The sequence below is a fragment of the Uloborus diversus genome, chromosome 1 (genome assembly GCF_026930045.1).
Source record: "Uloborus diversus isolate 005 chromosome 1, Udiv.v.3.1, whole genome shotgun sequence".
NCBI lineage: Eukaryota > Metazoa > Arthropoda > Arachnida > Araneae > Uloboridae > Uloborus > Uloborus diversus.
This window is the reverse complement of record NC_072731.1, coordinates 121,370,623-121,397,833: the sequence shown is the minus strand read 5'-3', so window position 1 is coordinate 121,397,833 and position 27,211 is coordinate 121,370,623. Positions and strand designations below refer to the sequence as shown.

The following is a 27,211-nucleotide window of genomic DNA, read 5'->3' as shown; positions in this document are numbered from 1 at the left end:
GGTTCATTTAATTATTTTTACTATAACTTATTAAGTAAACCTATATTCTCAAAACAAATTAAAATTTCCATCAGAAACTGAAAGAAATTTACGAATAAACTGCTCCCATGTACTTACAGTGATAGTTAATTTGAAAATTAAATACGTAATTCCAGTTAAAAAAAATATTGAAATGGCTCACTTATCGTAAAAATTGCTCAGAAATGAATAACCTTACCCTATAAATGAGTTCTAAGCATGCTAATTTCAAATAACCCCTATTTATTTATTTGTACCTCAAACTTTCTAACATACAGTCAAAGGTGCCCAGAGCCTAGATGGGGGACGGTGGGGGGGGGGGAGCGGAGGAGTTCTCAATTTGTCGAATAAAGTTCCGAATTTTACCGAACGAGAAAAAAAGAAAGAAAAAGAAAAGCACGTGCGTACATACATATTTGCGTACCAACATTTAATGAGAAAATACATTGAACTAAAAAATATTTTTAAAAAACTGCAACATAGCAATAGTGTCTTTTCCGACAATGTTGGCAAATTTTCCGAAGCATCAATCAAAATTTTCGGAATAAGAAACCGTTTTCGAAGGTCTAATGACCTCCCATCGAAGAGCCCTGCATGCAGCATTAACCGTCGAGTAACAATCGAATCTGCAGTCTTACTTTTAACCTCGATAAACATTAAACGCCAAACAAAATGATTTGCGTTCGACTCATGTGCCAGACTTTATCAACAGGACTTTCGCATTCATGTTCTTGGACATGAACTTTAAATTATTATTACATGCTGTAAATACAGACATATCTTATTAATCCAAGCAAATAAGGGACTCAAGTCGGCAGAATTTTTTAAAAAAGGAAGGATTAAACAGAATAACCTAAATATTTAGCCAAGGTGCATAAACAAACTACCGTTGACAGTACACACAGCTAAAAAGTGAGTGCACACAGATTATAACAATATTTTTGCAAGTTCATACCCATTTACTAAGTGGTATGAAAAAAAATGACCCTCTAGCTGTTGTAGTTTTTTAGATATAAGGGGTCGAAATTTTGATGTTTTGCTCCGTCGGCTCATACTTAAAAAAACCTGACCATAACTCTGGAACAAATACAGTTAGAAACTTGAACTTTATATATTTTGAAAGTTTACATTAAGAGCTTTAAAAGGATATATTAAATGATACAAAAATACAATTTTTCATTTTGAAGGTCATTTGAATTGACCTTTGACCTTGAGTGTTTCCAAAAGTTTTAATTTTAAAAGTTTGAAAAAAATATATTTTGTATACCCTATTATTTTCTTTATTTGTGCTAAGTTTCATGTTGGGACAACACTGGGATCATGCATAATTTAACAATTTTTCATTTTAAAGGTCATTTGAATTGATCTTTGACCTTGAGTATTTCCAAAAGTTATAATTTTAGAAATTTGAAAAAAAAAAAAAAATATTTTGTATAGACTATTATTTTCTTCATTTGTGCCAAGTTTCATGTTGGGACAACTCTGGGATCAGGCATAATTTAAACTTTAATGTTACTCCGTGTGGCCAAAAATCAATTGCCATCAATTGAAAGTCAAATATGTTTTCCCTAATGTGTCATAATCATGCTGATAATACAACATTAGAAAAATGAAAAATTCATTTAACGTGATGTACAATGAGTAAATTACATAAAATAATTATACAAGTTATCCATGCAGTCAAACTTGACTTAACCGTTATATACTTCTTCTTGACAATGCTTTGCTAGGTTGCTTTCTGCTTCTCCAATTTTATATCTCCTTCCAGTTTCTGCATTTGAGTAAAAACTGGTCCCAAGTCTTCACGCACACAATGTTATGGCAGACAAGGGCGCCAATATGGGGGGGGGGCTCAAGCCCCCCTTTGAAATTAGAACTTCCTTGCTTTTAGTACTTTTATCTTTGCAAAAATGTAAAAACATTTCTTCTACAGCAATTATTGAATAAGTTATTAAAAACGTCAAATTTTAATAGTTATAATATGTACTGAAATCGGTTTCTATAGGGAAAATATCCTGCTAAACCATAAGGAAAATATCTGAGCCCCCCCCCCCTTACATTTTTGCATATGGGCGCCCTTGGTGGCAGATGAAAAGGATTTTAATTATTCCAGGCTTTTACAAGTATTTGAAATGCTATTTGGACGAAGAAGGAGGTTTGTTCGTAAGTGATAAATTTGCAATGTCTTAAAACATGTAAAATTGGACAATAGAGCCTGGATTTATGTCGTCGGCTGAACAAGGCAGGACGAACGGATTACCTAACTGCAAATTTGGAAGTGATAATATGTTCCACCTTAGCTGAAAATCTATGTTCTTCCGGGACACAAAAATCGTCAAATTTTGCAACTTTTTTTATCATTTGAAAAATTACTCCGTTCATCTGTTTAAAAGGACGTTTGAATCTTGTTTCTATCTTAATTAGAACCAAAGAAATAATTATTTTTGTTGCATGCACCTAACTAATGTGTATTTAACTTTACAATTTTAAACGGGTTTTTCTCCATGATTCAATTTTTCCCGATTTCTTGCATTCAAACTCTTATAAGTCAGGATAAAGATAAAGTAATGAAATTTGGAGCATACCTTTTTCAAACAGTTTACTTTAATTTTTATTCGGCGAACTTGAAAAAAAAAAACGTTTACTGCAAAAAATATGATTTTTTTGAAAAAAGTATCTTCGAATTTTTCGAAATTTTTCTTCAAATATTATTTTTAATTTTTTATTAAACCAATATTTTTAAAATTGCCGAATAAAAATTAAAGCTTAGATGTTTGTACATAGTTTTTTGAAAAAAAATTGAAAATTGACCAAGAATACTTTGAGTTATAATAATTTAAAGCAACCCCATTTTTTTAAAAAAACAAATTAAATTTAAATGAAAAATTTTTTTATTAGTATTTATGTAATGATTTTGCTTATTAAATAGATGTTGAATCAGTGCAAAAAATTTCAAACCTCTAAAGTATTTAATAAAAATTTTTTCAAAATGTGTCCCGGACCCCCTTAAGACGACATAAATACTTCGAATTGAATGAAGTTTAGAAGCAGTAGTTGAGTGGCATTTAAACCAAATCTTCATATTTTCACACGATTTTGAGGGAATGTGAAGTTGTTGTCCAGCTCGAAGGGTTATAAAAAAAACTGAACTAAAGTTACCTACTTGTAGCTGTACATAGTATAATATGTGTGTGAAGTTTTTTGCATAGACTTTGCAACCCCCCTCCCCCCGCCCCTGGAAGAATGTGATGATGACTCAGAAAAATGGACAGCTAATTGTAATGCTTTCGGCTAATATTTCACCGGATAATTTTTGAAGCACAATACGATCATTTCTGTATGAAGAATTATTTATTTAATCTAAAGACGTTTTTGCATTACTTCAAGATAAATTTGAGAAGAGTTTTGATGATTTGCCAAAAATTTTGAGTGGGAATTTCAACATCAACTTTGCAGATGATAAAAATCTGCCATTATTTGAATTTTTTTAATGAAGAATTGAATTTAACGATGTCCAACGATTGCAATTTTAACACAATGAGATATAAAACTGCAGTTTTGATGCAGTCTTTAAGAGATATTTAAAGAGATTCGAATCAAAGTTTTTTGCTTCCTAATTTATTTACCATAAACCTATAGTATCAGTTTTGAAATGTAATAATAATAATGATGATGATCAGGACGTAAAAAAATCATGATATTAAAAATGAATGATATGTATAAATTTGAAAAAAAAAATTAAAAAACTGCATTTTTTTATTTTAATCATTTTTTAATGAACCCCAAATTATTTGGCATGCCTTAAAATTCGAATTTCCCGGCATGCTGGTCATTCTCACGGCATTTCGGCATGTCGGGTAAAGAGCGGTAATACAGTAAATTGATTACGTGGAAAGTTCAGTATGTGTATTGCTTATAATTTTTATGGCGTGGAAAAGTGAAGAACTCAAGTGAAGTACTCAAAAAGTAAGAACTCATATTCAAATATTTCCTATATTTGCATTAATATTTACTTTAAACTGAAATAAACCAACCAAAATGTTTATAATTGATGCTCGGATTGCTGATAAACGTAAAACCCAGACTGTAGCTGATATTTTGAATCTACAAATTATAAAATTTTAAGTTTTGAAACTACAATTAATTTTAAATGAAAACTAAACCCACCACACTCACACACAAACACGCGCGCGCGAACAAACATACCATATTTATTTTATAGTTTTAATTTGTTCACTTCTGTCGAAAGTCGCATAACTGCCCTTTTTTTTTTCTTTTGGTCTACGGGTTGGAGTGGGATTTTAATTTTTGCTATGCGAAATGAATGGTTTACTAAATCTCTATTTTTTCGGGAAGGGGAGCGTAATTTTTATTTTGCTCTAATGGTGACGCGTATTGTAACTGAGTCTTCTTAACAGGCTCTTTAAACTGAGTTCTCAAAGGGTATCTCCTAACAGTAATTTTAGTATCGAAATTTTCATTTGGTATATCAGTAACATTATCATATACAGTACGTTCAGGATTTACGCACATTATTATTAGAATTAGGTGAACTAATACTACAACCTGGTACATTGTTATTAGAAATTGGCAAATTAATATCTGAACATGGTATATTTTTATTAGAAGAATTATGAATCATTTGTCTGTCCCGAATGTCATTTCAAGGTTTTATTTTTTTTTTTCACAATCAGACAGCTCTTTATGCATATCATCTGCAACCATACTTGAATGGGGATCAATAACAAAATATGGATGGAGTTGCTCATTATGAGCAAAAAAAAAAAGGAAACAATTGCCAGCATTATTGACTACTAATGTGTTAAAACCTTTTGGCTTAAGTACACTGTTAAAACAACAGGTTGCGTTTGGCATCTTTCAGGGGTAAAACGCTTGTTCACCAGCGACACCCAATACGGAGCCGGAATGGCACCTCTTACTAGGGCGAAAAATGGGCACCTTTTAAAAGACAGGCAGCGCGGGGGAAAAGAAGGAACCTTCGGAGAGAAAATGGCACCCTCTTGATTTCTACAGTAGATCCTCTTCCTCGTCCCCCCTATTGTGTGCGTTTTTGAATATTATTGTGTTCTATTTATTGTTTTGGTTTATGATAGACAAAGTCTTGGTACTTTTTTCACATTGAATTCATTTTGTATTAAAACTTGTCATTAAGGCATTTGATCACATTTCAGACTTTCCAACATAATATAGAAGTGTTCATGGCTTCAATTCCTCTATCTGAGTTCTAACTCTCATAAGAATCCTTGGATTGCTCAGTAGTTTTAAATGATATTGACATTTACTATAGCATGATACTAAAAGATAAGAGTGTAGGCATTTATGGATAATTTACAAGCACAGCGAAAAATATTCAGTTATATTACAATCACGGAAAAATCAAATCGTTTCATAAAATGCAGGCGTTTCATAAACGTTCAAAATATTTTAATCAAGAGTAACACGTATTATATAGTTCGACATTTGAATATTCTATTTGAACATAAGTAATCTAAAAAAAACACCTTTTTTTTTCTTTGTTAAATAGAAACTTTTTTGACATTAAAAATCAAAACAAATTTTTAGCATCCTACATAATGAAAAGCATTGGAAACAAAAATTAGAGAGAGAAAAAAAAAATAAACGCGTCTGGACACTGCATTCGGTTTTTGAAATAACACCAATGAAATATTTTCACGTAATGAGTCATGGCATGATACACACAGAGAGATTTCTTTTCAAAGCTTTTTTTTCTTCGCTACGTCTACGCAGTTATTTTATTGAGAAGATAAAGACATTTAGTGTATCTGCTGTAGCAGTTAGTTACATCATTGAATTTTCATCCCGTTACTTATTAATTATTTCGTATTGCTAACAATAAATAATTTTGGGGAAAATCCGTGAGACCGCAGACGTGACAAGCAATGAACACCATATATTAGTACACGTGATAAAAAAAAGGCCATACATCACTATGTTAAAACGGTTAACTATAAACAATAAGCAGTACTCAGTTTACTTTGTTGAAACACAACTCTGAAAACACTAAAAGCCTGTTGGAAAGCCTTAAATGTTACACCATGATACATTACTTACGCAATGTATGCCTGTACTTACGCAAGGTGTTGAAGGTTTGTCCCAGAAATGTGGAATTTTAATCCAGTTTCGTTGTTTTTTCAATGTGAAAATTTAATGTACCAACAACTACGTTGCAGCATCGTCGTCCGCCATTAATGTGGCTGAATTGAACTTATGCCGGAGTGCACAGCGCATGTGCGAGCGAGGCACCTTTGCGGAGGAAAAGATTCGCTATTGGCTACTGCGTGGGCTGATGGCCCTTCATTACCTTCTTTCATCCACTGAGGTGCTAAAAGATATCGGAACAATATTTCCTAACCTTTATGGCACCGTGGCACCCTGTGGCTCCTTCTTTGCACCCTACGGCGGGAAATCGCACCCAGCTGGCACCTCTGGTTATAACAGTGTAATGTACCCCGAGTGCCTCCGAGTACCCTTAATGATGATGGTGCTGGCAGTGGCATATGCATTCGTTTTCGGGGTCTTGAAATTAAGATCCAGAGAAGAAATCCAAACTTTTGTTCAGTTTTCCGAAGCAAGCTTATAGCAATTTAGAAAATCTGAACTCCCTCTTGTAACTCCCACAGTTGAATGATATCTAGATCTGTACGGATAGCAGAATTGCTATCCAGAACTTTGCCAACTGGCATAATGTAAGGGATGACACTAGTGGGAAGATTCTCAAGATCCTAAAACGTCTTTCCCCTTTTCACCAGATTCACTTTCTGTGGATCCCGTCCCATATCGATGTCGCTGGTAACGAAATGGCTGACGCTTTAGCAAGAGCTGGTGTTGGTGAGACCATTGTTCCTGTACCCCTCTCTCACTTTCATGGAGTCTTTCTCTAAACAAAAGGCAGCGAACATGGCCATTTGAAAAGCCACGCCGGTGCATGATTTGTATCAAAGCCGGCAGCCTGGTGGCTCTCTTACACGGGACTACTGCAGACAAAACCAAATTGCTCTCACCCGTCTCTTGAGTGGACATTTATCAACAATGACTGTTGTGAATGGTATTACACAGTTCGAACTTTGCGCTAAGTGTTCATTTGCACAGGCCTCTCCTGTCCACATTTTATCCTGTTTGGGGCTCACCAGACGGGACCTGTTTGGTGATCCTTTTCAGGTCTTGGACTCCCTCAGGGTGAATGGATTCATGGATCTGATCTAGCTCTGCGGATCTCGGGGATGAGAATCAACAACACCCCGAGTTCACTGCCTTGTAAAGACCAACTGGCTCATAAAATTCATTCTGATAACACTAGATGGGTGCACTGTATTCATCGGTCACAGTAACATCAGTTATATCAGCCTAAAATTCTTATTATTTAAATCCAAACTTACGACTGTCCGTTACTGGACCCTTGTCTGTTACTGGTGTCATTACCCTGTCTTCTTTCATGCTTTTTTCGTCTTTCTTTGACTTTTACTGGGAAAGTAGGCTAAAAAGTGTTGATTGATAAAAGTAGTTTATTTCTTAAATTGGACGAATTTCATGTTTACATAGACATTATTATTATTATTATTATTTTGCGTTTCGAGGGGGGGACTCCAAAAATTACCATCCCGGGTGTCACCCATGCTAGACAAGCCACTGTATATAGAAATTAATATATATATATATATATATATATATATATATATATATATATATATATATATATATATATATATATATATATATATATCACTGTTAAAAATTCAGGAAGATTTTCTGGTAATTGTTACTGTAAAATTGCATCGCCGACGCATCGCTGATTTTTACGGTAATTTATACCGGAGAAATAAGCGATCCCAGCGCCAACTGGTTGCTGTGGCCTACCGAGGAAACCGTAAAATTTTACAGTAACATTTGATTTTTACGGTAATAGTTACTGGCAACATGGATGCCAGTAACAATTACCGTAAATTTTTAACAGTATATATATATATATATATATATATATATATATATATATATATATATATATATATATATGTATATATATATATATATATATATATATATATATATATATATATATATATTAGGGTGGTCCTTATTTTTGAAGTTGTAGATATTTTACACGACGCCCCCTCAATTTGTTCCATTATACAAATAAATGATCCATGCAAAATTTTAAGTCAATCCATGAATATTAACACGTGTCCCTAGGGCCCCCTTTTTTGAGTTTTAAAGAAAAAATTGCAGATTTTCTTATTTTTATGTAAAAATATTCCTAGGTTTCATATTTAAAGTAATTTTGAACCTCAATAGATGTTGCTACTTCCAGACCAACCATTCTCTCACTTTCATTCTGTAAAATTTTACATATTACATAGGGTACATATACACCAATGGCCTTGGGACAGGCATACCGCTATTCGCGCTCGTTTCAAACCAAGCGGCAGGGAACATTTCTTTCCACCAAGATGGACACAAGGGATTCTAAAGGTAATTAGAATGATTTTTGATAACAAATTGCCTCCTCCAGGCTTTGGGAGTGTTGATTTAGAATATTTTCTGTGTTTGTAATAGGTGTGGCAAATAGGGTCACTAGGTTTCCATGCTATAAATATAAGTAATGACAATTATATTTTAATTCGCTGTTCTTTAGTTATATGCTTAAATGTTTATGCATTCTTATAATTTAAATTTTGAAAAATCCTCGATTACCCTACCATATAAATAAACTCTGTTTTCCATATTTAAAATATAAATTTAAAAAAATTACAGATCGGAATAATGTAAAAATCTATACCTTAAACTGACTTCTATTTCAGTACATAGTCCTTTATTACCATCAAATTCCTCTTGCAATTCACAAGATTTAGTAACCGAAATGGGTGTCTATCCTAACTTGTTGAACCTTTTTTTCTATATCTGGTCTATCACAACGCAAAAAAGCTTGAAAACTATTGAGATCTGCTCGCATTTCATTAATGTTGGACAAAAACCATATTAGGGACAAAGATGCTGCTCATTTATTAACAGCCTATGTAGATGAGGTAAATTTAAATCCAAATAACCTTATGATCAATCGTACATCCCTTAAGAGAGCAAGAGAAAATCTTCGAGAGGTAAAACCACATTTCATGAATTTAAATTTAGATTTTTTAGTTATTCCCTGAGATACAAAGCTACATTCAAATGTAACTGGAAAAAAACGCCGATAGGCTTACCATGATAGCTTCAGGTTCCAATGTTGAACAGCTGCTCAGAATTTCTGAGATATTTCTTCAGTTGTACATGTGATATCTTAGATGATTGCTCTTTATTGTTAACTGTTCAACCTGTAGTGTTTTATACAGCGGCTTACAATACCGGCCGTATAAATTGTGCATGTAATTTTTCAGAGCAAAAGCTGAACAGTGATATATTGCATTTGTATTGCTATCATCATGCACTTGAAATCGTACTGCAGAGTGTCTTAAAAGAAGTTCTTGCCTTTCTTAGTTCTAGACTCGATATTCTATTATTTAAGCGCTTCAAAATTCAAAAATTGCACACACCACTTAAATTTTAAAAGAAGAATTTGATGACACATTATTGTTTATAGAAAGCGGAATTAAGAAATATTACAGAGAATTCTCATAACGTGTAATAATATTTCTTGGTGAAGTCCTCCCTCCTACAGGGATATGTTTTCGGCAACCTGGAGCTTATCCCTGACCCAGAGGGGTGGCAAAAGAAATTTCTTGTTTAAAAATTTATATATTTAGGAAGCAATTTAAATTGACACTACATGAAAAGATTGCCCGTAAATGCTGTTTTACAGTTAAATGTTGTATGAAGATATAGTTTTTCGCAGCAACCCATTCTAAGCCTTTTAAATTAATATAAAGTCTAGTGTCTAAAAAAACCTGCAGCGTACAAAATGATGACAAACATGCAGCAGAAGCAGTGATTGAAAAATTCATAAATCACTTATGGTACTTAGGGGATGAACTAGTAGCTTTGTCCAAAAATGCTTGCTGAATAGGAAGACGTGTGTGACGACTGTATAAAAAAATTCAAATAACAGTAGTTGATTTGGAATACTTTCCTGGTAAAGATCTTCCTCTTTATAGAATCAATTACAAGTCAATAAAACTGTTTGATAAGTTACAAACACCAAAAGATGTTTTCCTATTTGATCCTGATTCATGGCAAAATGAAAGAAGTTATTTAAAGGGAAGAGATACCGTTAAAATGCTGAAAGTTGTGAATGACACAACTGAAAGAGGAGCACAATTAATCGAAGAATTTCACAATCAATTTACCAAATATGAGTAACAAAAGCAATTTAGTATTTTACAGACACTTAAACTATCGGGAAAAAATGCGCACGATTGAGATACATTGATTACTCGTACGATTAAGGTAAAGTTTCTAAAGCATTATTTCATTCTTATTCAAAGTAAAATCTTTTGATAATATAAAGTAATTAAAAGGGTTAATTTTAGTGCTACCTCACTGTGAAAATATTTTGCAAACCTAGGAGAAAAGATGTACTGGGTCTGAAGTAAAAACTCGGAAGATTTGTGAGAAAATTATCAAAAGTGTTCAAGTTCAACGGCCTAGGGGCACGTGTTGTTATTGACCTATCGAGTTCAAATTTTGCACACGTTACTTTTTACTATAGTGTCACAAAACTAGGGGGCGTCACTTGGTGAATTCCGAAAAAAAAATTTTCCCATATAAATAAGGACCACCCTAATAAAATATATATATATATATATATATATATATATATATATATATATATATATATATATATCATTGTTGACAATTTCTCAGCTATAAAAGTTATAAAACCGTAACAATTTGTTTTTTACATGAAATTGAACTACTATATTTATTAAAGTCACACCAAACAACGTAAGTAGAAGCACAAATTTGTAAATTACAGCAGACACGTGTTTCGGCGTTACAGGGAACGCCTTTTTCAATGCAAAAATAATGAGCTTATGGATGAAAAGACATCCGACAAAAGCCAAGAGCAGATAAGCATGCAGCTTAAAAGATAAAAACAGCGGATTAGCCAAACACCAATGACAAAGTTATAAACCTTTCAGGAACCAATAGGAATGCAAGCAAAGGTCAGGAGCTTTCGCTTAGGTACGAACCCAGAAAGAAAGAATTCAATTGGACAAGGATTAAGCCGAAGCTTAAACAAAAAGAAAAGAAATTGTCAGTAACCGTGAACCGCAAGAAAGGAAAAGCAGAATGGAAAACCATGAAATAAGATAAACAGAAACAAAAAATATTCGAAAAAAGGAAAAATAAAGATAAATAGAAGAAAATTGGGGGGGGGGGTGTCAATCAAGACAAAAAGGCAAAAATAAACAAAGGAAGATAGATAAAAATGAGTGGAAAAAAAAAGAGGGGTGGGGGAATGGGGAAAGGACAGTATTAAAGATATGGGAGCCAAATGTTAGAAAAATATGGAACTGCACTACGATCGTTAACTAAGTTAGAACTGTTCCTCAAAATATGAAAGGATTCCCAAAAGTCAAGATCTGATGAATTGGGGCATTTTTGGATAATCTGAAAAGAGTTAAAATCAAAAGAGTGATTCGAATCCCAACAATGTTGAGCAATACTAGACTTATTTAATTGTTGTTTTTTCACATAATTTTGATGCTCTTTCAAGCGAATTTTTAAAGCACGCCGAGTCTGTCCAATATAGGCAAGTTTACAACTACAATTAATTCTATAAATTCCACAACAATTAAGAGGGTGAATAGGATCTTTAAGAGAAGAGAATGAAAGTTTATTAATTTACATGCATTATTTTGAGGTTAAGCTGTTCCAAAAACTGCAGTTCCAATTTTATGTTCGGTATGTTGATGATTGTTTTGTTCTAATGAACTTGAATCAGTTTGAGAGTGATGAGGTTTTATCTATTTTAAACTCCATTGATCCTCATATTCAGTTTTTCTTGTGAGAAAAGAACGGAATAATTGCATTTCATTTCTTGATGTACTTGTTTCTCGTACAGAAATTGGTTTTGAAACTACTGTTTATCGCAAAACCTTTTGCTGTCTCTTTACCTCCTCATAGACTATCGTTCTCATCCTCCAAATCAAAAATATTTTGCTTTTAATTCTTTTTGTTTATCGCGCAATTAATATTTGTTCTTCGTCCGGAACTTCTTAAAGTGGAACTTAATTATCTTAAAGCTGTGGCAATTGATAGAGACTATCCGCCAACTTTGATTGATTCCATTTTATAAAAAACTTTCAAATAAATCCCAAACTAATGTTCTTAACCGAACCTTCATCAGAAAGAATTTGGTTGTTTTGCCATTCTTTCCATCTGTAAGCTATCAGGTTGCTAAGATTCTAAAACGTTTCCAATTCCAGTTGGTGTTCTCTCCTATTAATAAACTTTCATTCTCTTCTCTTAAAGATCCTATTCACCCTCTTAATTGTTGTGGAATTTATAGAATTAATTGTAGTTGTAAACTTGCCTATATTGGACAGACTCGGCGTGCTTTAAAAATTCGCTTGAAAGAGCATCAAAATTAATGTGAAAAAACAACAATTAAATAAGTCTAGTATTGCTCAACATTGTTGGGATTCGAATCACTCTTTTGATTTTAACTCTTTTCAGATTATCCAAAAATGCCCCAATTCATCAGATCTTGACTTTTGGGAATCCTTTCATTATTTTGAGGAACAGTTCTAACTTAGTTAACGATCGTAGTGCAGTTCCATATTTTTCTAACATTTGGCTCCCATATCTTTAATACTGTCCTTTCCCCCATTCCCCACCCCTCTTTTTTTTTTCCACTCATTTTTTATCTATCTTCCTTTGTTTATTTTTGCCCTTTTTGTCTTGATTGACACACCCCCCCCCCCCCAATGTTTCTTCTATTTATCTTTATTTTTCCTTTTTTTCGAATATTTTTTGTTTCTGTTTATCTTATTTCATGGTTTTCCATTCTGCTTTTCCTTTCTTGCGGTTCACGGTTACTGACAATTTCTTTTCTTTTTGTTTAAGCTTCGGCTTAATCCTTGTCCAATTGAATTCTTTCTTTCTGGGTTCGTACCTAAGCGAAAGCTCCTGACCTTTGCTTGCATTCCTATTGGTTCCTGAAAGGTTTATAACTTTGTCATTGGTGTTTGGCTAATCCGCTGTTTTTATCTTTTAAGCTGCATGCTTATCTGCTCTTGGCTTTTGTCGGATGTCTTTTCATCCATAAGCTCATTATTTTTGCATTGAAAAAGGCGTTCCCTGTAACGCCGAAACAACGTGTCTGCTGTAAATTTACAAATTTGTGCTTCTACTTACGTTGTTTGGTCTGACTTTACTATTCAGCACAAAAGGTATTTATTTATCTTACTATATTTATATTCAAATTTTATTTTAAAAACGAGCTGATGTGTGCATCACATGACTTCCTTTTACTCCAATTTAATGTAATTTCCCCATTACTGGCAATTTTAATGTAATTCAATAGTTTACTCTCTAAATTTAAACCAACAGGGGCCAAATTGATTTTTAAAAAAAACGCCAAATTTGTCGCCAAGTTCAAAAGACTGACGATATATCGCCTAGTGTCCGCCAAAATTATAACACCACTTGAGTTTACAAAGAAATTAACGATGATTTCCTCCCAAAAAGGGGCAAAAAGACCCCTTTAGAAACACCCGAATGCAAGCAAAAGGAAAGTTGCACAACTAGACCCCACTAGGATTCTACGTACCAAATTTTAACTTCCTAGGACTTACCATTCTTGAGTTATGTGACATACATACGCACATCCGCACATACGTACATCATACATACGTACATACAGACGTCACGAGAAAATTCGTTGTAATTAACTCGGGAATCATCATTATGGATATTTCGCGTGTCTATCCGTTCTTAGGCACTTATCCACGTGTTGTCGAGTCGGAAAAAAAAACTCAATATTCATTCGAGGGTGAGTAAAATGGAAATTAAGGTCGATTTTTGAGTGAATTCTTTTTGCGAATACAATATTTCCTTTTTTTGTGAAAGGAAGTAAAAAACTGCTTAAACCCATAACTAGTTATTTATCCTAGTCTAATATTTTGAATTTAAAATAGAAAAAATACACTATAAAGATGGGAAAATAATTTGTTCAGAAAGAAATTTTAAATTTTGTTTCCCGGAAGTTAGAATGAATAGCTTGAACAAAAAGTCACTAGTTTCAAAGCATTGTCAAGCGGCTAGTAATTTATTCTCACACCGCAAGATTCTTTTCATCGATTTGCTGTTTGTATTTTAGTTTCAAAATTGAAACCATTCATAATTTAAGGACTGTTTTCTTTGACTGCTTCATTAAACTTAGCTTCTTAGTGCTTCTCAATAGAACGAGTAAAAATTTCATTCTCGACGTGGCTTTTGCTAAGAGAAGATTTGTCATTGCTTTCTTTGCCATGAATCATTTTACAAATTGTGAAATTTTGCATCTTGTTTGATTTAAAGGTGGCGAAGTTACCCTTTTCGTTAAATACAAACAGTTAAAAAAGCTTTATAGTTCTTCGAAAAAGGTTTTCAAAGTAATGGACATATTTGAAGTTCTGTCGGGAAAGGCATTGTACATACAAAAAATTAAGTAACTAAATAAAAAATAGTTTAATTGAAGCGTGGTGATTCTATATTGTCTTTAAAATATTTCTCTTTATTTTTTAAGGGGTTGATGTTGAGAAAAAACATCACGCTTTGGTGGAATATTCTGAAACCATACCAGAGGCACGTTTTAACGTCACTTCCGGTCCCAACGAAGACCCCATCACAGAAACCGAACAATTTTCCGACAACAACAGTGTAAATGAAGGGGAAGATACAACACAGAAAAGCTCCATTGTATACTTTACAAGTAATTCCTTAGTTATTTTTTTTATATGTAAAGGGTGTCCCAAAATTAACGCAAGATTTGAATTTGCCACCATTTTTCCCATAAATTGTTGGCAGCCATGAAAAAAGAACAATTTGACAGTTGAGAGTTTAGGGTTAGTAAAAATGGGGTGTTATTGTACCATACAGCTAGAGAGAGCGAAACATTTCAATTACTGCATAAGGCATTTCCTAGTCGCGTACTCTCTCATTTCGGTGATCAGAATTGGCACCCTAGATCGTGTGATTTAACATTTTTAAATTTCTTCTTATGGGGTTATTTGAATTAAAAGGTCTATGTCAACAAGCCCACAACCACCCGTGCATTACCGTGTTGCGATACCGAGCGCCAATAACAGTAACTGCTTGACCAGCCTCAACTTTCATTATTTTTGAAACAATTGTTCAATAATGAAAGCGCGTTATTGTATCGTATAACGCTCCATTTTTGATTACCCTAAACTCTCAGCTGTCAAATTGTTCTTTTTTCAAAAAGAACAATTCTTTTTTCAAAAAGAACAATTTGGGGGGTTTCAACAATTTTCTGGGAAAAAAGCACACAATCAGTGGCGTAGCTAGACCCGACTTTCGGGGGGGGGGTTACTTCTTTTATATATATATATATATATATATATATATATATATATATATATATATATATATAATCGCTTGGAATTTTTTTCCTTTTCTTCTTTTTTTTTTCTTTCTCTTCTCTCTTCTTCTTCTCTTTTTTTTTTTGAGACTAACGTTTCGGGGGGGGGGGGTTGTCCCCAAAACCCCCCCTTAGCTACGCCCCTGCACCCAATGAACAATTTAATGGCAATTTAATGTACCCTTATCTCATTTGTGCAACGCTATGAGCGGAAAAATAACAAACAGTTGAAAATAATTAGTCGGATTGCTTTTGCATTTAGTGAGAGGTGAAAGGCGAAAAGATAAGGAAGTTCAGTGACAGATGGAAAAGGATCCTTCCATACTTTCTGAATTATTTTTATAAAAAAATTTCCAATTGAAAAAGTTTCTTCCCACCAAAATTCATCATGTTTTCTTCAATAAGAAATAACGGTTGTTCATAGAAGTAATTAGTTGAGGACATATATTTCATCTATACTGAGCAAATGAATGATAAATTTTCCTTCCCTCTTTCTTTGTATTGTTGCAAAAAGCACAGTCGGAACTGCTTTTTGTCTACACAGTCAGATCTTGAGTTGTAATCTGAGAAAGTAAAGCTGTAGCATAAAAACTCAGTATTAAATTTTAACCTTTAAAGAACCCCCCTCTTTCTTATTAATTTCTAAAATTTACAAAAATATATATTTTTTAAATTTTTTTGCTAAATACTTTCCATTCTTTTTTCCACAAGACTGCGCAGTTGTAAGAAATTCGAAACTGAACATGTATTTAATTTTACTTATCTGTATATAACTTTACCATTTAAAATTTTATTCACTGTTTTGGATTTGAAATAAATTACTTTGCAAGACTTGCAATTTTTCTATTCACTGTGTCTTCACTCCTTTACACTTTATGTTTATTTTATTTTATTTTACTTTATTTTATTTATTTATTTATTTATTTATTTATTTATTTATTTATTTATTTTTTTTTTTTTTTTGAGCGAGAGAGAAAAAAGGTAACCAAAGGTATTCAGGCTGTTTTAGTGTATTCACAAATTGCAAAAATAAGTTCTCAATGCCTTGTTTTTTCCGCAGCTTTATACAAATTTTAGTAAATTTTCAAATTTCAAAATTTAGTGATCCTTTTAAAGCAATCAGACATAATTTACCTTTCTTGAAGAATGTTTATGAATATTTTAAACCATTCTGGCTGTGTGTTTTCCACACGCATAAAGTTTGCTCGTCTTCGACTTGACGATTATTGAGTAACTAACAAAAATACCCGGCGTTGCTTGGGTCAGTAAGAATTGTGAGAAACAATCGCTACTTTTATTACCTCGGACATACATACATACAGAAGTAGGCATCCTCATATAAATAATAGCCAATGATAAAGTTATCCGCGTGTTTCAACAATGAAACTCCGCGCTACGGCATGATAACTTGATAATATGTTTTTATAATGCTTAACATGCAGGGAAATGCTTTATCGTGACAAGACTGAACTCGATGTGGTGACTTAACTGTTTTTACTGGTAAGGGTGTCATTTTAGGTGGAATAAAGAAATTTGAAAATGCTCAACAATGATCACTATCTACTGGAGTTAATGTTTAATCCACTGGAGTTAGGGTTAAACTACCAAATTTAACTTAAACTACCAAAACATCACCAAGTAGGCAATCGCTGCGTTCAATCGCTGAGGATACAATTCCTAAGAAAGCAATAAACGTCATACATGCTCCAGAGAAGCCTTGATTCAAAATTTTCATTATGATTACTTTTAATATTGTTGCTGTAAGGCAACGAATTTTCGTAACAATAGGTTTTATATTTAATCATTTAATGGGGAAATTACATGACATTTACTGTTTTCCATCCTAACGTTTTTAAACTAAGATTTTTAGGAATAAATTATAGCCTAAGTTGCTCCCTGATAATGTAGCTATCTATGGTGAAAAAAATGGTTAAAATCAGTCCAGTAGATTTGAAGATTAACCCGAACCTACATACAGAAGTAGCCGTTTATGTATAAAGATAATGACGTCTTAACTTTCTTGCCTGTTATTGTTCTAAGTGTACGTTTATTGAAGAAATAACTATTAAATATGGAGCTGTGTAATGTGTGCACCATCGAGAAGGAATACCAAAGGAGGGAGCCATAGCAAATGTCTCAGTGAAATAAGCTTGGGACCCAATGTTTCCCAGGTCAGGTGATTTGTTTGGCTAGGAAGTTGTCGCGTTTTGGCACGCAATCGCTCTTTTGGCATTAAATATTTTTCAGACAACGCGACGGCGCTTATCATGAAGTCGGGGCTACAAATCAGAGCAACTCTGACTCCAACTCCTTTACCGCATAATAATAAATAAATAAATAAATAACGGATACAAATACAGGCCTATCATTCAAACTCCCCCTCCCCACTTCTTTCCGGATTTTAAAATATAATGTAACTGCATTTTTCATGTATTTTGATGTTTATTCCCTGAAATGACGGGCATGTACAAATAGTTTAAAGCATTCAGTTATTGACTGAAAATTTATGGATTCATATGTATTGTAAATGATTCCATACGCAGGCATACTAGTATTTAAATTGAAACATAAAAATAGCAAATCTTTATTTTTGCGCATCTGCTGTTCACAGGAGCTTGGCGAGAAGATACTCGCCAACAAAGCAAATTTACACAAAATGCTTAAGAGCAGTTAAAATAATTACTAGTTAAGTAAAAAGTGTTTTTATTTAACTAAAATGTTATTTCCACTCAAGATATACAATGTTTTATAACTTTTATAGATAAAATAAGTACAAGAATTTAAAAATTATAAGCAACTGTGGAATATGTACTCGTTGAATGCATATAAATGTTACTTTTTCTTTATTTAGAAGTAAAAAACATTCGTACATGCTAGGGAAAAGTAACTGGGCCTCCTGGTGTGGCTTTTTCCTCACAGTTTACAATGCTAGAATACTACACTATTACTATAAATCTAATTTTTCCCTTCTACAGTTAAAGGTTGTTATCATGCATGGTTTCAGCTAATGAAAACTTCTTCAGCGGTTACGGTCAACTCGAAATTGCTCCCCAAGTCACATGGTACTGTTGCCGTATCGGGATAGTAGAGTTGCACTCTCTCCATCTATTCCTTCTCAATGGTGTGCACGCTTTGCAATTCATTCTAAAACGAAAGATTAAGAAATAGGGTAACGATAATAGTAACACAGTATAAGTTTATATTAAAATAATAAGAATTTTTGGCGGGTAAACCTGATGTTGCTTCGACCCATGAATACGGTGCAACCATCTAGTGTTATCAGAATGAATTTAATAAGCCAATCGGCAGTGGTGGAAGGTTATGAGCAGCTACCACGAGGTCTGCCTGTGTTTCATGTTCATTTGAATTTAATAAGGTTTTAGATCTAAAAATAAAGATTTTTTGCACATTTTGAATAGAAAAGGTAAATTCTGTCCATGATTCATCTTTTCCTCATCCTATCTGTTACTGAGTATCATCAGAATTTTCGGTGTCTGTTACTGAGGTCAAATCTTTTTTCGAAATTGAGCAAATAAAATAGAATTAACTGATTCAGAGGATAAAGAAGCAGCCAAACGTTAGATAAGATGTAGTTGCATGACAGAAATATAGTTTTAAAAATCTAAATACATTAAAATGCTCAGAAAATTGAGTTAGCCTTAAGCATGTCTGTTACTGGTGCCGTTACCCAATCGATTTTCAGCTATTTTTTAACATTTGAATACTGACGTGATTCTTCTAAAAAAAATATTCTCTACTTTTTACTTCAAATAACGAAACAGGTAGATGCGTATATTCAGAAAACAGTAATTGCTCTGCATGGAAAGAAAATGCGTTTAAACTATACGTGAAAAGTTAGTTCATTGCCCTAAATTTACTTTCGACATTGCAGAAAAATATTTAGGTTAGTTTGTGAGTTTTGTTCTTTAGAAAACGTCAGGTTTTATTTTTAAAATATGACTTGAAATCTAATGACGTTCCAAAAATCAAAAACAAACACTCCACGTTTTTTCATGTGAAAATGCAGTGACATAGTTTTGCTGACGAAAAAAAGCTAGAAATATGAAACTATCAGCTGTCAAAGAAACTATTTGAACTTATTGATTTTCCTGACTTCAGCCCCATCGACCATTATTTCGTTAATTCTTTTAATTACGAAATACTACGTCAGTTGCTTTTATGGGTGTAGGGGATGATTACAAGTTATTTATAGAAAAGGATTCCTTAATGTTACAGCTGATTACGTTCAATTGCAACGGCAGGAACCTATTTTATTTTATTTTTATTTAAAGTATTGTAGTATGAACTGCTTTTTACGTACAAGGTTTGCTTTTTTAGACTTCTTCATTATCATAGCCTCAGAAAAACTGTAGGGTATCTTACTGTTACTTTCAGGCTTTGATGTCTTAATGTTGCTTTGAGAAGACGATATACACTGAACCCACGATATGCGCAGTGGGTCCGATAAGGGCTTTTTTTAAGTGAAAACTTTTGGTGGTGGCGAAAAATCATCCATTCGCGACACCGAAAACCGTCACCTCACCAACATTTGGAATACAGCGCATGCGCGGCTTCTCTGCTCCTTTACGAGTGATTTTTCGTTAAGATTATGAGGCTCAGTGGCGCTATCAGCAACGCGTCAATCTCAAAAACTGAACAAAATGCCGATCGTGCGTTCGATCCTCACCCTAGTATAATATTTTAAGTGAAAACTTATCAAGGCTCGCTGGGTATTTTTTGAGATGAGAGAAAACAATGTTTCTGAAATCGGTGAGACATTGTGTTTGCCGTTGCCACTATAAAACTGGACAGTAGGGTGGGCCGAAATAAGCCGAAAAAAATTTTTTTTCGAAATCAATTTTTGGATAGCGCGCAAAAGTTGCGTAGTGAGCTAGTTAGCACTCACAAAAAATTTCTTGGATATTAAAAAATATCTAGCCGGCGCTATTTGACATTGAAAAACCGCAAAAAAAGAGAAAAATGAATTTTTGTCGAAATTTTTTTTAAAAAACTAAATTCCAAATATTTTGCTGGAATGCACCGAAAATGTTATATAATGAGCCAGTTCGAGCCCATAAAATATTTCATTGATTTTAATGAGCATTTAACCGTTCCTTTCCGACATTAAAAATTGGAGAAAAATGAAAAAATATTGAATTTCTTTAAAAACCAATGTGAAAATTATTTTTCAAAATTAAATCATAGACTAATTAATTAAATAGCACTATTAATCATAGTAATTATTATCACGTAATAGTATCATACATTTTCTAGAATTACATATATATAGATAATAAAATTTTAAAAAAGAAATCTTCAAATTTGATTTATAATACCTCATGCATAATGAATATTATTTTTTGGAATAATATTGTCCCTTGTTATCAAATGATGGAAGTTCTTTCCTAGCTTGAAGTTTGGCACGAATGTATCCATCTCGTGCAGTTTCACCACGAACTTTTATTGCAGCTTCGGTTATTAGTTTCACACAACGTTTCACAGCTTGCGTGTGACAGGGAAATTTCTCGAAAGTAAACTCTGTAGAATGTTCTTTGCACATTTCTTTCCATTGTTGGTCTTTTTGACGCATTGTAAGAGTTGGCTCTGTTACAACACAGTTTGCCCAATCAACTAAATCAACGGCTTCAAAATTGAGTTTAGGACGCTCAAAAAATCGTACACCATCCGAGCTCTTCGTCTTCTTATTTCTAGAGTTCAGAATGCGCCTAACAGCTAATTCCCGAATGTATTTTCTTGAGTCAAACAACATTGTCAACAGTAGCTGTTCAGGATGAGCGAAATATGCATTACTTGAGAGAACTTTGAAAATTATCTCCTTAACGTTGTCTGGAAACTGCCTTCCAAGAGAAATCATTTTCCAAACATGTTGGGCGCCGTACTGGCAGTTCGGTTTTATTTTTATTTCAAACCACATTGGAGCATAAACTAACATTACATACTTTACAAGTATTGTAAGATTTTCTGATGGAGTTGGAGTGCCTATATACAAGTCTAACAAATGGTTTGCAGTTGTCAGCCATCGCCCATGACTGACTGAGTTTGCCTCGGCTACTGTCAGCCACGCTTGAAGGACAACTGGCCATCTTTTACGGCAAGACAGATTCTATACAAATATTGTTGTTCAATACTTAAATTTTTTATATCTTCCATGTCCAAAACCAGAAGATTGCAGTCAATTTTATCAAATTTGACCACCGGATTTTTTTACTATCTCTAAGAAGTTGTTCGATAGCTCCAGAATATGAATGTGGCCACTTTGTGCAACCGTCCAATTCCAGTATAAGATGCCTCAGTGGCAACTCATTGTGGACATTGGACGCAAGAGAGGACCCCTTTAATTGCTTAACTCTCAGCTGTGGAGGTGTAGAATTACAGCATTTCTTAATGAAGGATACTTGCGTTCAATTCATTAATCAGTTTAAAGGACTTCAGAGGATTCACATTTTTTTAATACTCAAGGGCTCTATTTGTCAAATATATATAAAATAGTTATAAAATAATCTTAGGAATAATAGAAGTAGTTGAGCGCCGTTTATTATCCCGAAGAAACTACTGGAACCAAAGATTAAAAAATTAGCATCTTATGTAACTATTTTTTATTTGAGTGTGTGCATTTTTTAAAATTGGCGTACAAATGTCGCATAAAATTGATTGAATTTTCACTGTTTGTTCTAGGTAACGTATTGCGTAACATTTCAGTACTTACTTATTTCGAAACTACTTTTATTTATTTTTTTTTTTTTTTCATTTTGCCAATGTTTCAGTCTTAAAGGAGCGTAGCTAAATATTCTACGAAATGTATAAAAATCTTTGAGGATTTCAACTAATGCACTGACAGATACTTCTAATGCTTGTTGAAACTAGCTCCAAACTTTTATTTTTGCCCCCCCCCCTCTTTTTTTTTTTTTTTTTTTTTTTGAAAAAAGTGCATTTTTGTCCTTTTTTTCAGTTTTTCAAGGTCAAATAGCGCCGGCTAAATATTAAACAAATTTAGCGAAATTTTTTATGGGTAATAACGGGTCCATATAGCAACTTTTCCGCACTATCCAAAAACAGATTTCCAAAAAAAAGTTTTTTCGGCCCACCCTACTGGACAGCTAATTGAAATGGTTGCGGTTTATATTTCACCGGATAAGTTTTCAAGAGCAATACGATAATTTCTGTACGTAAATTTATTTATTAAGTCTAAAGATGCTTTTGCTTTACTTCAAAATAAAATTGGGAAAAACTTTGATGATTTGCCAATGATTTTGAGTGGGGATTTCAACATCAACTTTGCAGATGATAAAAATCTACATTGATTGAAGTTTTAAATGGAGAATTTAATGTAACGATGTCAAATGATTGCAATCTTAGCACAACGGTATAGAAAACTACGGTTGAATGCAGTCTCTAAAATATATTTAAATAGATTCGAATCAAAGTTTTTTGTTTCCTATTTTATTTACCATAAACCTATAGCATCAGTTTTGAAATGTAATGATAATAATGATGAGGATCAGGGTGTAAAAAAATCATGATATTTAGTATGAATCATATTTATGAATTTGAAAAATAAATAAAGCTCGCATTTTTTAAAATTTAAATCACATTTTTTAAGATGTATTTTATTTATTTATTTATTTATTTTGAAATGAACCCCGAATCATCTGGCATGCCTCAAAATTCGATTTTTGCGACATGCTGATCAATCTCACTGCATGTCGGCTAAAGAGGGGTAATACAGTTAATTGGTTGCATGGAAAGTTCAGTATGTGTATTGTTTATTATTTTTATGCATGTGAAACTGAGTAACACAAATTAAGAATTTCATTTCAAATGTTTCCTATATTTGCATATCAATATTTACTTTATATAAACAAACTGAAGTAGACCAACCAAAATGTTTATGATTGATGCTCGGATTGTTGATAAACGTAAAAACTAGGCTGTAGCTGATATTTTGAATCTACAAATAATAAAATTTTACTTTTTGAAACTACAATTATTTTTAAATGAAAATTAAACACACACCTCACTCTCACGTGCGCGCACAAAATGCCATTTTTTTTTTTTTTTTGTAAATTTTATTTATTTATTTATTTATTTATTTATATTTTTTGTAGTTTTAAGTTTTCAGGTCTGTTGGCAGTCCCGTGACTGTCCTTTTTTTTTTTTTTTTTTGAAAATGGACTCTTCAGAAGATGATCTGGAAAAGAATAACACAAAAAATTTTGCGATCCCAAAAAAGGAACACTTTAAGTTGTAAGCATTCATTCTTTAGAATAAATGCAACTGTCAGTTTTGAGCTTGTTTGATAATTGCTGCATACTTCAAGTGAATGTTTGCCTCTCACCTTTGTTGAAAAAATTTAAGTAAAATACAGTAAGTTTCTTAAACTAATAACATTTTCAGATAAACAATTCAAAATAAAAAATCTAATTTCAAGGATTACATAAGAGTGCAAATATTCTCAGTATAAAACTAATCTACTGAAATAACTGAAGACTTTTACTGCATCACTTTCTTGTTGTTGTTGCTGCGCACTCTTGCATTTTTAAATTGATATTAAATTTTCTACCGATATTTTACACAAAAATGTACTCACTTTTAAACGATAAGCACCACTCACTTTACTTCTGCTCAGTGGCAGATTTACAAATTTAGGGACACATTACAGGGCATTTAAGAATCTCTTTGTTTAACGTAAAAATCCTTCTCATTCAGTTTTGGATCCCTTTCGGGACCCTTATGTCATTGGGGCTTCTCACAGTTCACTGTAAAAAAAATTCCGAAACGTTACTGGTTATTTCCATGGAACGTCTCGGGATTTCCCACGTTTTCGACTATTTCCCCGTAAAAACAAGTATCTTCACAAAAAAGTTTCCTGAATCACTACAAGTTGCACGCGTGCAGATTATTCACTGTTGTGGAATATATTTTTAGCGACCAGTTTAATGATTGAATGAGCGTGTTTATTAAGTGTATCGGCCTAAGGTTGCTTACGGCCTGTCCAGGTTGACTAAGCTCATAATGAGAGCGAAAAAGTCAATGGATAGCTACAGCTTTGCAAGGCAGGGATTGCAGACCAGAGATATGTTTGGTTCCTTCTTGCATAGCTTTGGCCGTATTCGCTCTGATTTTTATGGCGCCTTCTTGGTATATCAGGAAGGTTCTAGTCAATAACACTAAACCTACTTAATTTTTCTAGAAGGTTCTACAGACATGGCTGGCTTTAACAGGGGAGATTTCGCACTTCTTCAGAAAGTTTCAAGGTTAATTTCAGAAAGATTACTGACTTTTAGCGGAAAACGTTCCTGGTTTTTCCAAGAGAAGTTGGAAGAAATTAGGCACATCAGCTGCCTATTATTTTACAGGAACGTTTCTGAATCGTTTTTACAGTGTTGGTACATTTGCGAGATGGTAAATCTATCACTTCCTCTGCAGCAAATGATAGCTTTTCCAATTCAGATTGGCTACCAGAAATTAATATTTTTCTTTCCATTCTTATCTTTTGGCAGGGAGTATATATAAATAAAATTTTCAAAATTGAATACATTTTAAAACTAACAACGAGTTTGACTTTTCTTTCAAAGCATGCTTTTGTTTTATAACTTCTGATTGCATCAGCACAGAAATATATAAGTAAACCAAACTATATTTTTTATTTTAATTGTTTATTTTAAGTACAGTTCGAGTGTCAAATATTTGTTTTCGAAGAAATGTTTACTGTGTGTTATAACATTTTCGAAGAAACCAAAGGTTTGCCGTAATAATTATAGTTGTTTTATGTACCAATGTTCACAAAATCTACGTTTTACATTTTGTGAATACCGGTACGTAAACCAAATGTTTTAAAATGATTCATCAAAATGTTCATTCTTTCAAATGAGTGAGTGAGAAGCAAAGGGATGTTAGTGGACATTTTCAAGCTCTGACTGAAGCACGTTTAAAATTGCGGTCTTAGGTAGGCTTTCATTTGAAATATTTTGCAAAACATGCTGTATAGCAGTACGTACCAGGGTTACTACGTAGTATTATCTCTTGCCTCAAAACAGAGGAGAAGTTATCCTATCATTTGTGCTAATTATCTCTAAATTTTTAATTTTGGCATACTTTCACTTCTCACTGCCTCAAATGTATTTATTCAGTTTTTTTCGTTTCAGTGTTTTTATTCTTTGAAAATTAACTTTTATTTATCATTTGCAGTGCAAAGTGCAAGTTTCGGCAGAGCGCTCTATCCTTATCATTGCGTGACTTCTTTTATCGTCATGGTAACCTTGTTACGAATCACTTAAACCCGGACTGCAAATACACAGTGGAGTTCAATTCATGTGATTTCTGGTGTTCATCGGAAATATGGTACAAACTTTGCCAAATGAAGAGTTGTCCTGCGCCAAAAAGCAAGACTAAGGATATATGAATTACAAGCACTCAATGTAAATTAACCATATCTGTCCTCATACGTTGTATACATGTTATTCTGTGGTGCCAATTTGTTGTAGAAATTGTTTAAATTTCACCGTATTTTTCGCTGGACTACTTTACTTTCTTTTGTGTATACTTTACAGTTTGACGGTAATGCGAGTTGATGAATGTGTACATCTTGTTTCACATCGTTATAAATGCTTTTACAAGCGTGATATTAGTTTATGCTGTTTTTTTTTTTTTTTTTTTCTTTGTTACTAGAACGTCAGAGAACTCGATTTTGTTTAGTGGCATGATCGTTCTTCATCTCGCATCCAGAGACTACAACAACCAAAAAGCTTCCTACTGATTTATTTTTAAATGTAAAATAGGGTAAATATTTTGCGGTAAGCTGTTTGGATAGCTCAAGAATTTTTTTTCAAAATTATTGAATGGTTTCAACTTTTAAAAGTAACATTTTTATCTTACCTTTTTTTAATGTTAGATTAACAACGCATTTTTGTCACCAGGAAAGGTGACGACGATTTCAAACTTGCTGTTATACTTCCACGTTGAGAAGCTCGTGTCCTTTAAGGGAAACAAAATGACATATTACTATTACTTCAACTTGATGTTATAAGGAGCTGTAATTTGACATTAGCAAAACTGTTCTTTGTTTCAGGAAAAAATGTATGAAAAATTGAAGTTATGTTGTTACTTGAATATATTTCTTAATGTTTCTTTTGAAATTAAAAAGAAAATTACACCCAAAAATGTGGTTATATCTTTAAATTTCTAAAACTGTTTTGATAAATAAAAAAATGCTTCCATATAGTTGTTAACAGTCAAAATAAATGCACACATTTGAACATTAAGTAATTAAAATGTGCTATTTTACTAAACAGAATTTTCTAAGCTGTTTGGAAGATTTTTTTTTCAAAAATGAGTTAAATGTGAAATGAAAAGTAGGGGAAGCTGCTGTACCCATGGACAAAATTTACTTTTCAATTTTTGCTGGTCTCTGATAATGGATAATCGATCGGAAAAATATTCTAGCAGAATCTACAACTTATCATCTAATTTGACAATTTTTGTCAGGTGAAAATCTCAAAGCTTTCAACTTCAAAATTTTTTTCTCAAAAACCATCTCTTTTGTCCGCGGGTACAACACTTCATTCACCCCGCAGACAGGTGTCTTCGTACCCAGGGACATACAAAAAAATAATT

General features: G+C 33.0%; 1 protein-coding gene across 1 annotated transcript in view; it reads left to right on the top strand.

The window, feature by feature from the left end:
- Nucleotides 1–26,758, top strand: part of LOC129234603 (uncharacterized) — a 331,524-nt gene extending 304,766 nt beyond the window's left edge. The window contains exons 10-11 of the mRNA XM_054868634.1: nt 14,723–14,908; nt 25,787–26,758. Of these exons, the coding sequence (XP_054724609.1) occupies nt 14,723–14,908; nt 25,787–25,875 (275 nt within the window). The 3' untranslated portion in view covers nt 25,876–26,758. The remainder of the gene's footprint in view (nt 1–14,722; nt 14,909–25,786) is intronic.
- Nucleotides 26,759–27,211: the final 453 nt, after the last annotated feature.